The sequence below is a fragment of the Cimex lectularius genome, unplaced genomic scaffold (assembly GCF_000648675.2).
Source record: "Cimex lectularius strain Harlan isolate CLEC.00 unplaced genomic scaffold, Clec_2.1 scaffold23, whole genome shotgun sequence".
Classification (NCBI taxonomy): domain Eukaryota; kingdom Metazoa; phylum Arthropoda; class Insecta; order Hemiptera; family Cimicidae; genus Cimex; species Cimex lectularius.
The window spans coordinates 1,783,501-1,800,113 of NW_019392690.1; the positions used below are offsets into that span (position 1 = coordinate 1,783,501).

A 16,613-nucleotide genomic window follows, 5' to 3' on the forward strand; every position below is an offset into this window, starting at 1 on the left:
TATAGTGCTCAAGGCTTAAATGAATTTTATTCTTGGGGTTATCTCCATAGATCCTTACAATTACTCAGCCATTTGTTCATTAGATAGTCGACATTAACAGTAATTCGATTATGTTTCGTGGTCGGATTGACCAAATAAATTATTTTCAATTAATTAGTCTTTATGTGAGGTATTGGTTGAGATAAAAAAGTCAGTGTCACGAGCGGGATTCGAACCCACGACCTTCGGCTAAATACGCCGCTACCCTTCCCTTAAGCCATCGTGACCACGATCCACTCGGACACCAACTCGTCATATCAACGTACAACCGTTGGAATTTTCCCTCTTTTTGCCTTATTTTCAAATGTCGGGTAACCAGCATGCGATTCTCAGCCACGAGTTGCTGTTAGGAAATAATTACTTTTTTTTAATTATTAAATTAATCCATATTTGCTTACTGATCATAATGGGCCATATTAATAATTCCAATCAATTATTCTTTTCATCTAAAGTTTTATGTTGAGATGAAAAATAACTTCATAAATCGCTCAAATGGTTACAGCTGCGGCGTATTGAGCTGAAGTTCAAGGGTTCGAATCCCGCTCATCTCAACCAAAAATCGTAGAGAAAAAGGATAATTAATTGGAATTATTAATATGGTAAATTATGAATTAATATGACCACCGTTGGATGTGCTAGTATACTTTCAAGCTATGCCTATATCGTTTAAATTTTATTCTTCAAATTCGAATCCCGCTCGTGACACTTATCTCAACCAATACCTCACTTAAAGATTAATTAATTGAAAAGAATTTATTTGGTTAATCGGACCACGAAAACGATTTAAGAAGCAAAATGGAGTATATTTCACTAAAGCTCTCCGTAGCCTTGTCATTTGTCGCCGAGAATCGAATAGATTACACGACATTTGAAAAATGGCAAAAAGGAGGGACAATTCAAGTGATGAGGTTGAGATAGGAAGTTGGTGTCCGAGTGGATCGAACCTGCCCTATTGTGAATTTTAATTTGAAATTGCTCATCCAATGTGAATTTTGTGATCATGGCCTCCAGGCATCACCAGAACCTTGTGTGCCTAAGTTTCTCCCGAAGGATTAAGTGCTCCTTTTTTTGCTGGCTATAGAATTGTTTTAGTTTTTCCCCGGATAGAGATATTCAGGGGTGGAAGATTGAGAACTTCTAATGCTGGAATTCGGGTCTCATTGTCCCAGTTGTGCCCAAGCAAGCTAGTCTGTGAGCGTTATAATCTATGTTATCAGCAAACCACAATACGTTGGTTACCATGGGTCCAACAGCTGCTGCGATTGTCGTTGGATTTAGTCACCAACTTTACCCAGAAAAGGATTACATCTGCTAAAGATGATTTTCCCTCCTAGAATTATTTTAGCTCATGATTTTAAAAAATCTTTGGTACTTTTTTAGTTAAGGGAATTATGATTGTGCCTAGTAAACTTCGAGCTTTGTAGCTTATCATTTTTGTGGATGTTTTCAAAAACTGATTCGGGTCTGCTCCCGCGAGCGTTATTTTTTAAGTTTTGAAATACAGCTACATTTATAGGACATGTCAAGCCAGTTTAAAACGAATCTTAGCAAACAAAACAAAACATCAGTGTACATTCTAGTTAATTTTGAATTCTTGCTTCTCGGTCATCGAGTTGTTGAAAATTTGTTCGCAGTTTATCACCCCTGGTCAACCTGGTCCGCCTAGTTTCGACGTACGATCTGTTTCAAACGAGTTTCGCCTTCTTCAATCGATGTCGGAAGACTTTGTCCAATTTAGTATGTATATCGTAAATGGCATGTTGTAGAATCATAGCATATAGTACATAGATTTTAGTTGATAGAAAATAGTATGTAGATTCAATTTGTAATATTGATTTCTTGTAATGCATATCAAGGGTTTCTCAATATTATTAACATTAACAATTGCAATTAAAAAGCAGTTGATCAATGTAAAAACATGTAAATTAGTTTGGCGTGAGAGGTAAATTGTATATCAGGTTAATTTCTCAACTGCTTCATGCTGAACGAAATTTTGCCAAACATTGCTCTTTTTATTAAATTATACAGCGATGTGAGCATGTAATGAGTTTGAAGTTGTTATATACGCACTTCACCGCCTGTGGAAATAAATTTTCGTTTAAAATTATTTCACTAAATGGTTTCTACTTAAAATGCGATTTTTTAATAATATTTATTTAATTGTTACAGTATGAACTCTGCTAATTAAAGCTGTTCGTTATTTTTAATAAATTGTTATGTTGGAAAGTGCAGATGTAACAATATGTAATTTTTGAGGTCTTTCGTCGTTTATTCCATTCAATTCAGCATAATAAACCGTGCACTAAACTTTTGAATCAATGCAACAGTTGAAACCTAATTCGTGCAATGAATAATATTTACCTCATAGCAAAGATGCAGGTTGATCTGAAGAATGGCCACGGATGGTTAACATACCTCTAGACTCGTAGATCCCCTTGTCGTGGGTTCGAATCCCAACGTCTAGCAGTGGGGCAAAAACACAAAATAGCGGAAAGTAACACCCAAACAATGAAGTTCCCCCAAGTTTTGTACGTTTATGTTTTTTGGTGCGCCGAATCCAACGAAATTTTTTTGAATCGATTAGACCATAGCCATAGTCAAAAATTGCGGTTGAAAATCCAATATTGGAACAAATATTACCGACAATCATGGGTTTTTCTCGCGCTGAATTCAATTAAACTTCCAAAATTGTGGACGGTAGACGAATAACGCCACACGTTGCACACCATAACCTGCTGTATTGACTCAGATGGACTCAATCGTAATAATTGCATCTGAATAACTTTTAATCACAGACTGTTGAAACTCTAAGTGTAAATAAAATAATAACAAATATTGAATACCTCTATTCTCATAGAAAATTTAACGCTATTCACGAATATCACCACGAAAAAGGCATTAACTTGCTTTTTTCGCAAGTAAATCATAAAAAATACCGTTTTTGGACAACCAAAATGAAGCTTGCGCATGTTTTTCTTCTCAATAGATTTCTCACAAAAATTGTTAAATTGCTTTTAAAATAAAAAATTGAACTCAAGAGCTTTCCAATGATCATCTTTTTCATTTTTTTACTATTTCTGTTAGAGTAGTAAACTGATTTTTTTAAATGAAAATATTAAAATTTTGGGTTTTCATTCAAATTGCCTACCTTCAAAATTTGAAAAACTATCAGTGAAAGGCTTTCTGAACGATACGATATTGCACTTCTCTGTCTGTGTGAATGGAAATTATTATTATCCGTATACTGATCGATTACATTGATTTATTATTGTTAAAATTACATTTATCATTTCTATGATGTGTTATTCAAAGAATGTATATTAAATGAAAACTGAGCTGACAAAATAACTATAAACTAACAACTAATAACTATGTCAAGGACATTTTGCGCTTTGTCCACATTGAAACCAAAGTTTGTGTTCCTTTATAGGTATACATTTCTATTAAAGAGAACATTTCATGATACGATATTTTTGATATCTGATTGTACACAGTAAAAGAACAGGAACATTTAAGGCACAATGCTTCATCTAAACAGAAAGTGGCCAAATTTATTGAATTTTCGAGATTTTAGGCTAAATCTATTTAAAACAGGGTTGCAATCAAATAGGCACGAATAGGCTGCTGAAAACCACAGGGATAGTAATTCGATGTGTATAGAATGGAAAAAAGACGGAGCTAAAGCAAAGCACAACGAAGCAGTTTTTGAACGTCTAAAAAATCCGAATGTTCCTCCAATATTGCTGGTTTTCCCTCAACTAACCTCACCTGATACCAACGTTAAATTTTTGCCTTTATCTCATATTTGGGTGTGTACATAAAAGGAAATTAAGTTAACTAGTTTTTATAGGTGTTTGGCGGTAATATTCAGAAAATAACTGTACACCTTGCAAAATTGATAATTTTCAGGTTTCAGAAGTGATTACTGGTTTTGATCAATTTTTAATCGTAAAACCATTATTACACATTCTCTGCCTCAAATGCTGTAAGAAAAGTGAATCGGATTATCAAATTTTCAGTTTTTGGTAATCGTTTTTTTTTTTGCTTCCTTTGCCCCATTTTGCGTCCCCCGTCGGATTTTCTTTCACGCCCCCCTTTCCCCTTGTAAAATTATAAAATTAATCAGCATAAAATGTTCTCTGGTTAATATGTAAAGCCATAGGGCAATTAATAAAAAAAATAATAAATAACCTTAGCCATGCCGTGCTCAAGATACGTGTATTGCAAGATGCTAAAAGAAATTTCGTACTTCGATCAACCTGATTGAACTTTCTGCTTTCGGGGATAAAAATATAAATAAAATAAAGTCAACAACAAGTGAGACGATAGCACGAAAAAAGGCAATTCGTTTTTTATAGTGGAAAAGGGGTGGAGTATGTAATCCTTGTAGGCTTGGACGAAAAGATTCTTTTCTACATACATATTGCTTTATTCTCTTTCCCTCATACACCTTTTTTTTTTCAAAATACCAGGAAATGACTTTTGTTTTCGCCATAGAAATTTAATTTAATTTATAATTTTTATAGCGAGAGTAACAACAAGTAAACAAGAAAATAATGTATTTATGGGGGGGGGGAGGATTTATGCTTTACTTTAGCTTTGTTACCCTTAAGAAAGTTTATATCAACTTTGGATGATGTTTTAAATATATAACGAGGACATTTGTGTACCGTACTTTGAGAACTTGTTTTTAATAGGATATTACAAGGAAGAAACAAGATTTATTAATCAAATTTTACATCACACAATCCATATTCTATTCTAATTGTCTTAATCTTACATAAAGGGCAAATTTCATTAACAAAAGAACGTAAGGTTATATGTAGAATTAACATAATTTAGTCAGACATTTCCAAAATATAAAAATATGTAGGATTTTATGCAACTTTTTAACGGATATTTTTTTTCTCGTCCTAATTTCAAGAAAAATATTCTATCAATGTGATTTTCGTTGATCTGGCAAACAGTCCGGCCCTTTCAACCGGTTGATTCAAGCCAAAGATCCAGCTTTTTTCTAACATTTCCGATAGTACAAGGCTCTTTGACAGGGAGACGCTCAGGGCAATTTTCACAGCAATGAAATCCACCCCCCAAAAAAGGTCAAAACGTCTTTGACAAAAGGATTTCGCGTCCGGGACAACAAAGGAAAAGAGCGTTTACAAGTTAGGGTCATTCAGAATCTAAGCGCCGTTGTAAAAGTGGTCCGGGAATTCTCTTTTGTCCCGATACCGAAGGAAGCCCCTCAGATTTTCACCTTTGAACTTTCTTCACTGGTTCACTTATTGTACCAAGTAATGTTATTTTCATCGAATTAAAGTATAAAAATAATATGGGCAAACTTTATACAAAAAATGGAGTTATTACCTATGATTACCTATGACATAGTTATATAAATTACCTATGACACTAATTAATAATAACACTATGAATCTATATTTAGAAAGTTGGAAGTTTGATTGTAAAAATGTCTTGCTTAATAAATCCAGGAATGTTTAACTTCAATTAAAACATTAATGTATTATGTAAAACTTAGACATACGAAATACAAGACGGTGTTTTCTCATTGACACTGCTTTGATTGCTAATCTATCATATCCGACCTTTTCTAAAGAGACACCTGTATTTAACTTCATGTACATTAACACCGCCTTGGAATCTAACTCCAAAGTCTCAGAAACTCTACCCAAGTTCAACAATCACGAGCCTACCTAGCCGAAGATCGTGGGTTCGAATCACGCTCGTGCCATTGACTTTTTTATCTCAACTAAAAAATCTTAATTTATTGCAATATATTAATTGGTCAAGCGGACCACGAAATTAGTGAATTTAATAAATTATAATATTAATTCCTTTTGTTTAAAATAAAATATAAAAAAATTAATGACTTGGATGAACGTGATGAGATGTTACGAGTGTATAATTTCTAATCGGTTTCTTTCTTTTGTGATGAGGTTCATAACGGCACTGAATCCACGTTCTGCCTAATTGAAAGACCCATAATACAGGATATAAAATTGGGATTTGTTTTTGTAACCAGAATTTTTGGTATTCTTGTTCAAACATTGGTTTAAGTTCCTCATTTGTGGATATTTCAACAAGCTGCTCCTGTATAAGTATAGATTCATCTTTGTTTGGGATCTGTCCAGGCGCAGAAGGGTTGAACACCCGGGAAGTGAAGAATGTCTTCAAATCTTTGGTTGAGATCTGTAAGGAGAGCCGTTAAGTGTTGACAGTAAGCAAGCAAATCTTCTTCTCTAATTTGCAATTTCGAAAGATTGGAAACAGAGCATTCTCCTCTTCCCATGTTTTGTTTGTAAAGAAAAAGTTTTGCAACAAACGCAGATATTACGCTTTTAGTTTTGATTAAATTTAATTGGTCACCTTGTAGTTTCAGATTAGTTTCGTTAAATATGGCAAATAAATCAGACATACACGCTATGTCATTTTTTGAGTTAATTAAATTGTGTCGCAAATTGTCTTAGGTTTTCAGGAATTCCAACACTGAATCAAAGAGCGCATAAAATCGATTTAAACATTCACTATTAGATAACCAACGTACTTATATATTTTATATTATTAATTATATTATATTATTTTATATTAAACCTTGCGCGGACCCCCTGACGTTGTTCAGAGACCCCTAAATCAATTTTAATTTTCCCTTAATGATACCGGGGACCCCTGGGGGTCCGTAGGGACCACTTTGGGAACCACTGATCTAAACCAAGATCTGATATTAAAAATATAATTAGTTTAAATAACTGTTACCAACGTAAAAGTTTGATTTCCAAATATCGGTTAAATGAATTAATACGAATTAATTGCAATTGTGTTCCTTATATTTTACTATACACTATTTCAACATACACATTAACGCATCTTTTCCCAGGCGAATGTAAATAGATAATTCGTTATTAAAAATAATTATTCAGAAATCGTGAGATGCGGTCTGGTGTGATGTAGGTTTCAGAAAAACATTTTCTTTATCGTGTCAACGTTTCGATCTTTATTGAGATCATCTTCAGGGCTCAAAGTGTTTGTCTTCTGTTCATTCTTGCGTGTCGTGTTGAGAGTGCCCACGACACGCGAGAATTACACAGAAGACAAACACTTTGAGCCCTGATGATGATCTCAATAAAGATAGAAACGTCGGCACGATAAAGAAAATGTTTTTCTGTAACCTACATCACACCAGTCCGAATCTCACGATTTCTGAATAATTATCGATTAACGGTCACTAATCACCACACACGTTATTAAAAATATTTAATCAAAAAGACTGTGTCATGTACATTATTAAAGTCAATTACTGGGCATTACGTTTCGGCAGACATTTTGAAGAAAACCAAACAAACCTCCATTATCCACTTCGCTCTAAAAGTGGACTTGATCTAAACATCAGTCTATGCACTTAATGAAAGTACTTGAGGGGTCTCCTTAACCCCGAGCCCCTTTCTGATAACAAATCGGACAAATTTACCTTATCCAATCCTGCCACCTTAATGCAATTTAGTTGCTGATTTGAAAGTTTTATTTATTAAATGATAAAGGGAAAATAATTATTATATGGTTTCTTGTTATTTCTATTTCTTTAGTCAGCACTCGGATACACTTTTTAGAGCGATATACAGAGACTCACGAACTTCAAAAAATCGCCTATGCTTGACGGTAGATCACATGTTTTTGTCATGTTACATCAGTTAAATTGCAACGCCATTGTTGCTATGATATTACTTAGGAGTAGAATTAACAAAAACTACACAAAATGTAAAGAACAATTTTTTAAAATAACTATTTGGAGATCGTGAGATGCGGTCTGGCGTGATGTAGGTTTCAGAAAACCATTTTCTTTATCGTGCCAACGTTTCGATCTTTATTGAAATCATCTTCAGGGCCTGGGTTTATAAACGTTGTTCAATTTTACAAATACATGTAGGATGTAAAAAAATAACATAACAAAAAAATAATAACATTTATATACGAACAAAAATTTACTTTTTTAAATATTTGATCAATATTATGAGTTTACGAGTTGTTAACTTTTAACATTTAGTCTAGCCCCCTCTGGCGTTGATTTCGGCGCGGTCTTGGGAAACTTTGTACCAACTTCTCACATTGTTCTGGTCACAACAATTTCTCACTAGACAGATCTCAGCTGGGCCCAAAGAATCTCTATAGGGTTTAAATCTGGTGGCCATTCTAAAAATTAAACCTATTTTCCAATACCAATATCTCAAATTTTGGCCTGGAACATCGAGCGTTAATTAACGAAATAAATTGCCAAGAATTAAACTTCAAACTATCCAGATAAGTTAAGATACAAGTACAATGTAAATACAGCGGATAGGTTCAATAAATTTTCTGATTACTGTCTCATTTTTACTGCCGGGTCAAAATTTAATGGATCTGTGAGGTGTGCTTTTTATGATAACCTTAATGACTATCAAGAAAAGTACCTCCTGCAGCTCTTTCACAGCAGAAGGAATAGCAATCCTTAAAGCATTGGAATATTCTTCAAATATTCCGAATGGAAAAATCGGGATAATGACTGATAGCTTGAGCTGGGTATCTCAACTCCGCAATTTTGAGATCAACACTAGACACGAGTACTTTCTGATATAAGTTGTGAGAAAAATATATAATTTAACTGAGCAAGGAAAAACTGCGAGCATATGTTGGGTGAAAGGGCATGCAGGCAGACATTTCAACGAAAAAGTAATCATTTAGCCAAATTGGCTACCACTGAAGGAAGTCTGTTAGACATTCAATTGACCAGCGGAGATATATTAGGACAGTCAAAAAAAGATCTTATCGGAAAATGGCAAAAACGTTCGAAAACTGCTAGTGTGGAAAAATATTACCGTGCTTTATTCCCAACGATACAAAAGATAGTGGTTTCACGAAGGAGGGAGAGGCAAAGCCTTTTTCTCTTCAATATCGCGTCTTAGCACTGGACATGGTGTATGTGGAGCATATCTATACAAAATTAAATCCAAATAGTTTCCAAAATGCGTATCGTGTGCTGGTGAGGAGAGTCTGGAGCACTTATTACTCGATTGTGTATGACGAACAAAGACAGCAGTTTCTGAAAATTATAAACCAAAAAATCTAAATAGCCATTTAATTTAAGTTCGCTGCTGCCTACATTTACGACTTCTTTAGAAGATGCCATCTGGATGTTTAAAGTGGTGCAAAAGCTAGAGGTGCCCGGATATTTTTGTATTCTAGAAATGTGTGGTGTTTTGTGACCGTTAGTTAATGATTATTTGATGATCGTGAGATGCGGTATGGTGTGGAGGGAGGATCCTACTCATCCCGATCAACGGGGTCGGCAAGAGCACACTAGTTTTCGGTTAGTTTTTGATTCTGTTTAGAATTTTTTATACAAAAGTCGCACAGGTTTGGCGAGATGGAATTTCAGGAAAGAAAAGAAACCGAATACATTCCAATTTACCCCTTGCAGGGGTCGACATAATTTGATAAACCTTTTGATAAACGGACGCTTTTCCCACTGGGGAAAATTACAGAAATTCTTACAACAGAACAGACTTGGAAATAAGGGGATAAGGTTCTTCTTTATAATCTTACGTTCTTAATAAACAAGCTAACAAAATTTTATTACAATTTAAATTGTGAGGTATTCTCCCGTGGGTGATGAACAATTCTGGGTCTGCCTATCCTCGCAGCTTATAGCTTTAATCCATCAAATTAACCATTTTATAATTTAAATTACACTTTTTAACTGATACCTTTTTCTTATAAAGGAAGTTACAAGTTTTATTTCCTTGTATCTCAGGAGTGTGTTGCCAATTTTGAAACTCACCTTTTGTACACATGTATTTTTTTTTGTTAATGCAGGTATATTGTACATTTTTATGTATTAGTATGTAAGGAGATCGATTACGATTTACACAGCCATACGGATTGCCCATGTTATTTCTTTTCCTTCTGAAATTAACCATTTTTAACTTCAAATTAACCTTATTTTTTATGTGTGGTGATTGATTAGTGACCGTTAGTCGATGATTATTCAGAAATCGTGTGATTAGGTATCAGAAAAACATTTTCTTTATCGTGCCAACGTTTCGATCTTTATTGAGATCATCTTCAGGGCCTGGGATTTATAAACATTGTTTAAATTTAACAAATACATGTAGGATGTAAAAAAAAAAAAATTTATACAATGTAAGGAAATTTTATATTCAATCAAAGTATTTGTACTGTATCCTGAAGGTGATCTCAATAATGGCACGATAAAGAAAATGTTTTTCTAAAACCTACGTCACACCAGACCGCATCTCACGATTTTCAAATAATCATTTGTATTCTAGTTTGTATTCAACTTAGTCGTTTTCTCATTGTAACCAACCCCTTTTGTCATGAAGCATTCACATGCGATTTTACTTCCACCCACAAGTTTAATTGTCAGTTTAACATGTCTTGCCCTTAATTTTTCATTTCGCCATTTCGATATTCACTCTTTGCCATCAGGCCCAAATCTATTAATTTAAGTTTCGTCAGAATACAATATTTGACCAATTATTTTCTGTGTAGTGGGCATATTTTTTGGCGAAGGTTAAAGTTAGTTTTTTATGACTATCTGTTAATAGTGGTTTTTTAACTTTTGCCCTTCCTCGCAAGCCTGTTTCCCTCAAGACACGGCGAACTCCTTTAGCACTGAAGTCGATATTATGAAATCGCATAAGTTTCCATTGTATTTGAACGTCATTATCAACTTCGCCAGAACGAATTGAACGAAAAATACCGCGCTTGAAGGCATCTCAGAGTTTTGGCTTACGACCTGCTTTATTCTTTTTCAATCCCTCTCACATGGGTTGCATTCATTTTTCGATTGTTACTACTACTACTCCTAAGCATCCGAATTTGTTACTCAAAGAACGGCGGGATGCTCCTTTTCGAAAGCTTTTCGAGAATCGTTTTCCGAATATTTTCCGAGATCGGCTTCATTATAAAATCATTACAATTCAAATTTTCAAAACTGTCAACAAAAGGTAAAATTGCTTCTAACGTACAGATTTATCTGCTGCAGAAATTTGCAATTGTGACCAATTTTGAATTGATTTTACTTGCTAATTGTTAACTGTTGGATTGAAACTTACAAAATCAAACAAGTGGTTTTGTGAGGCTTACAAAACAGACTGGGTGTATTAAGTTTATAATGCAGATAAGATAGAGTTTATAGGTATTACAATAAAATAGTAAAAAAGTTTTAAGATAAGTAATAAAAACGTATTGACAAAAAACATATCGGATTAGGACGAATTATGAATAGTATTGCAAAATTTGATCAATTTCGTGCATCACACTATATTATAAAAATATTATATCAATTGTTTTGCGTAAATAGCAAATAATGACAATATATTTAGATTGGGAGTCGGATTCAGTTGCGGTTTTCAGACGCTTGTTTAACATAATATCAAATCTGATCTTAAAGACTTTGATTCTGGGTGATGAGAGTGCTAATAAAAATCCGCAATACTCATAGCTTTGGTCATTATGAGCCGCTTACGACGAAGGATTTACATGGATTATGTATGAAGGACTTTGATGTTGAAATATTCAGGATAGACGTTATGGAGTCATCTTTGAACTCGAGTCGCAGAGATAACCCCAACCCATATGGAATTTCATCAAGTCGATGAAAATGATAATAAAGTCGTATAATGTACCATGTAATACAAATATGGAGTAACTTGCACCTATTGAGAATATACAGGATGTTCGGCTACCCATTATACAAAATTTTCCAGTTGATTCTACATTAAAAAAAAGACAAAAAGTCCTAATTAACTATGGTCCGAATCTCAACAGTTTCGAAGTTATTTCTCTTTTTCCGAGTTTTTGAGATTTCACGATCTTGCTTGAAATAAACAATGATAACTCTAAAACGAAAAGGTTTTGAACCAATACGTTGAGCCATTGAAAACTACGTTAAATTTCGAATAAGATGTGATCAATACTAAACTTGTAAACGTTGGTGAAATAAGCGTTTTAGTAGCAAGAACTTTGAGAAAATTTTTTTTTTAAAGTTGACAAACTTACTATGGTGATTCTAAACGACTATTTCCAAACCTAGAGAACTCAAATTTAAATTTTTTTTAAATAAATTCATTCAAAATTTCTTTACGTTTTTTTTTTTTTTTAGTTTTCCACCTTACCAATCCGTCAGTCACGTTTTTTCGTTTCCTCCATCAATTCCTTCATCTTTGAAAAAGTAATTAAAAAAGCAATTGCACCACTAAAGAGGATATTAAATGGAGTACGTTTTCTGGAATTTGCTCGTCTCTCGGTTTGGTAATAGTAGTTAAGAATCACCATAGTAAGTTTTTCAATTTTGAAAAAAAATTTTTTTTTCAAAGTTCTCGCTACTAAAACACTTATTTCAGGAACGTTTACATGTTTCTTATTGATCCCATCTTATTCGAAATTTAACGCATTTTCAATTCAATGGTATCAACGGATTAGTTCAAAACATTTTATTTTTGGAGTTATTGTTTATTTGAAGAAAGATCGTGAAATCTTAAAAAATCGGAAAAAGGGGAATAAATTCGACACTGTTGAGATTCGGACCATAGTAAATTAGGACTTTTTGGTTCCACCTTGAATGTAGAATCTACTGACAAAGCTTGTAATACGAATACTCTGTACTACACTTGATCAAAAACCAAGAAAAAAATGTCTTAAGTCTATTTTGAAGTATGTTTGACTAACCCCGAGAAAGATTTTTGTTGTTAATTAGAGATTAAATATCGTCAGACGTGCCCACTAAACTAACTTAACTAACTTATACCCTCGAAACTGGTGAGATTCGGACCTTAGTTAATTACTTTCTGGTTCCTTTTTTGAATGTAGAATCTACTGCAACGTTTGTAACACGACTAGCCGAACACCTGTATAAGAATAGAGTAGAATTTATTTGCAAGTGTTTTAATTGTGGTCTTTTTTTACATAATTAATACAAAAAATAATTGGAATTATTTTTCCAATATTCTCGATTGTATTGCTTTTAATATTTGACGTTCCTGTGGCGTTTTGGCGGTATTCACTGGTCTGGTTGAATTTTCCGAATTTCCGCGAAAGGACTTACCTCCCTTTAGAAATTCAGCTAATTCGGTCCGTTTTCAATTAGACTTCCCTTTTTGGTATTATCTCAATATCCTTCGCTTCTTTATTAAATACCCGGCCATTCGCAATATTTGCTTTGAAGACGGGTGCTCCGCTAGACTAAAATGTAAAACCGCAAAGTCGAGCGGGTTTAACCTACTTTCGGATCGAGTGGGCGCCGAATGGTCATCCCTCTCAAGGATACACTTACAGCTTTCCATGGAAACATTAAACTTATTTCTTCCCTAATTACTAAAAAATTCATAAGTAAGGATAAAGGTGTAAAAATATGTGCAACATTTCAATTTTGGAACCGAAGAAATATAAAACGGACGGGAAAACTGCTCTTTTTAAGGATCGGATAGAAACCGCTCACTCAGTGAAATGAATCAGCCCTTTGTCATCACTCACCAAATTTATCTTAACCATAATTTCATGCGTAAACTCTCGCGGGTTTTTCGGATTTCGGTGTGCCAGCGTCAAGGCTAATCTAAAAGTTTATTGCCTGAATTACATGGTTGTTATACTGTTCAACCTTTTTCTACTAATGCCGTTAATAAATTTCACTGAAAAAACGAAGAATTAATCAAGGTAGGTTGAATAGTTTTTCGTTCAGATAATGACACATAAGAAAATGCATATTTTCGATATTAGGTCTTTCTTGAGGTGAATAATCTTGGAGTAGCAAGGAAATTCTTGGATGGCCACTTTATGTTTTTCACTTGGACAAGTCTTAGGACCGAGGAAAAACATTTTTTTCTAATTTTCCCTACCATTTCAACTAGATATAAATGTAAAAAATAGACATTGGGGACATTGGGCACGATTAGCCTGCCGGGGGGGCAATTGCTTTTTCTCAGGTTAAAAATGCATAACTCCTCTTGATTTTATTCAAATTAAACGTTATGACGATCAATTAACTATTCTTTTTACCTACGGTTTTTGGTTGAGATGAAAAAGTTAGTGTCACGGGCGGGATTCGAACTCACGACCTTCGGCTCAATATGCCTCTACTTGAGCTATCATGACTTCGATCTTCTCGGACACCAGCTCCTCATCTCAACGTACAACCGTTCGAATTTGCCCTCTTTTTGCCATATTTCAAATGTCATTTAACCAAAATTCGATTCCCAGAAACTTATGTAGTAGCCACGGGGAGCTGTTAGTGAAGTAATTATTTCTTTTTAATTATTAAATTAATCCATATTTGCTTAGTAATATAATGGACCATATTAATAATTCTAATCAATTATTCTTTTTATTTAAGGTTTTTGGTTGAGATGAAAAAATAACTTCATAAGTCGCTCAAGTGGTTACAGCAGCGGCGTATTGAGCCGAAGTTCGTGAGTTCGAATCCCGCTCATCTCAACCAAAACCCTTAGATAAAAAGGATAATTAATTGGAATTATTAATTTGGTCAATTATGACCACTAAGCAAATATGATCAGTTATGACAACCGTTGGATACCTGTGTTAGTATGCTTTCAACCTATATCGTTTAAATTTTATTCTAATTATACGTGAGATAACTAAGGATGAAACCAATAAAAAACTTCTCAAACGCTCCATTTTTTATCCCGAGTTTGTTAACGGAACTTGATAACTGAATCCTAGGATATGCCATTTTGTGTTGTATATTTTTTTGCTAAAAATTACATACCCTATTTTACCACGTCGCTCGTCACAAAGTTTTAATTTCTTTGCGGATTCCAACAATAAATACAAAATCTTCGATATTTTTTGCGCGTGAACAAAGTATATTTTTGTATAATAAGATCTTTTATAAGATCGTGAGGCGTATCAATTTCAAATTGTCAAGTTATGATCGAAAATAAAATGAAATGTTTAATGTATAATTAGTTGAAGTTGTGAGGAGTGGTCATAACAGAAGTATTTTAGAAAAACACGTTTTTAATTTTTTTTACTGTCGTTTCGACCTTTAATCGAGTCATCTTCAGCGCGTGGGTGAATTATAAAACATATGATTGGAAAAAATACAATCCAGATATAAATATAAATGTTGAACCAAGTATTTTATATTTTTTCCAATTAAAATATGTTTTGTAATTCACCAAGGCCGAGAAGATGACCCGAATAAAGGTCGGAACGGCGGCAAAAAATGAAAAATTTTGTTTTCAATGAGCAAAATGAACAAATATCGGTCTCGTTGGAGTCTTTAAAAATAAATACAAAGTCGCAACAGGCCAAGGTCGCTAACTCGCAATTCTCGACTCAACCGAGGCTTCAATTTGGATAAATCGAAAATGTTCAAATGTTTTTTTAGACGTTTGATATTTCCTTAGTTTTATAAAGTTTTTGTGGATATTTTGACCAAATTTTAAGAAGATTGATACACAAAATCAATTTGAAGTATCAACAGGCCAAAGTCGCTAACTCGCAACTCTCGACTCAACCGAGGCTTCAATTTGAGTAAATCGAGAAAAAAAAGATACTTTTCAAATGTTTTTTTAGACGTTTTATATTTCCTTAGTTTTATAAAGTTTTTGTGGATATTTTGACCAAATTTTAAGAAGATTGATACACGAAATCAATTTGAAGTATCAACAAGCCAAAGCGCTAACTCGCAACTCTCGACTCAACCGAGGCTTCAATTTGGATAAATCGAAAAAAAAAGATACTTTTCAAATGTTTTTTTAGACGTTTGATATTTCCTTAGTTTTTATAAAGGTTTTGTGGATATTTTCACCAAATTTTATGATGAAGTAGCAACACGTTTTTAATTTTTTTTTACTGTCGTTTCGACCTTTAATCGAGTCATCTTCAGCGCGTGGGTGAATTATAAAACATATGATTGGAAAAAATACAATCCAGATATAAATATAAATGTTGAACCAAGTATTTTATATTTTTTCCAGTTAAAATATGTTTTGTAATTCACCAAGGCCCAGAAGATGACCCGAATAAAGGTGGAACGGCGCAAAAAATGAAAAAATTTATTTTCACTACTTCAACGAATTATTGAACAACCTGTCGCTAAAAACACGCGTTTAATCTACAGTTGCCTGCTTGTCTAAAAGGAAGTGGCTTTTGTGAAATTTCGTTCAAACTTGCAAATTCGATCTCATTACCCGTTGATCATAGGCTCGAGATTAAGATTACCTTCAGACAAAAGGAGAAGAGGAAAGAGAATAGCTAACTTTGCTGCCAACTTAGATTTCCAAGCGTCTCCCTTTGAAAAAGTGGCTCGGATCAAATTTTACCGCCGGTTGAAACCAAATTTCTTGATTCGATTACAGCCTTGAAGGAAGCCTTTTGATGATTATTAAATTTCCCAGGGACTCGCCCGGCTCCGAGAGCGTAGATTTTCAGTGTGGGAAAATATATGAAATATTTTCAACAATAAACAGCCTAAAGTCTCTGATCAACTTTCCCAAATTTTTAGTGTTTTCTTTATTTACGAAACTATGCTGAAAAATTATGACTTG

The 16,613-nt window shown here is 33.8% G+C and overlaps 1 protein-coding gene across 1 annotated transcript in view; it reads left to right on the forward strand.

Annotated features, from left to right (window-relative positions):
• LOC106661441 (probable 3',5'-cyclic phosphodiesterase pde-5) overlaps positions 1–16,613 on the forward strand; it is a 257,518-nt gene that overhangs the window by 136,915 nt on the left and 103,990 nt on the right. Inside the window, exon 3 of the mRNA XM_024225891.1 lies at positions 1,674–1,776. Within this exon, the coding sequence (XP_024081659.1) occupies positions 1,752–1,776 (25 nt within the window). The 5' untranslated portion in view covers positions 1,674–1,751. The remainder of the gene's footprint in view (positions 1–1,673; positions 1,777–16,613) is intronic.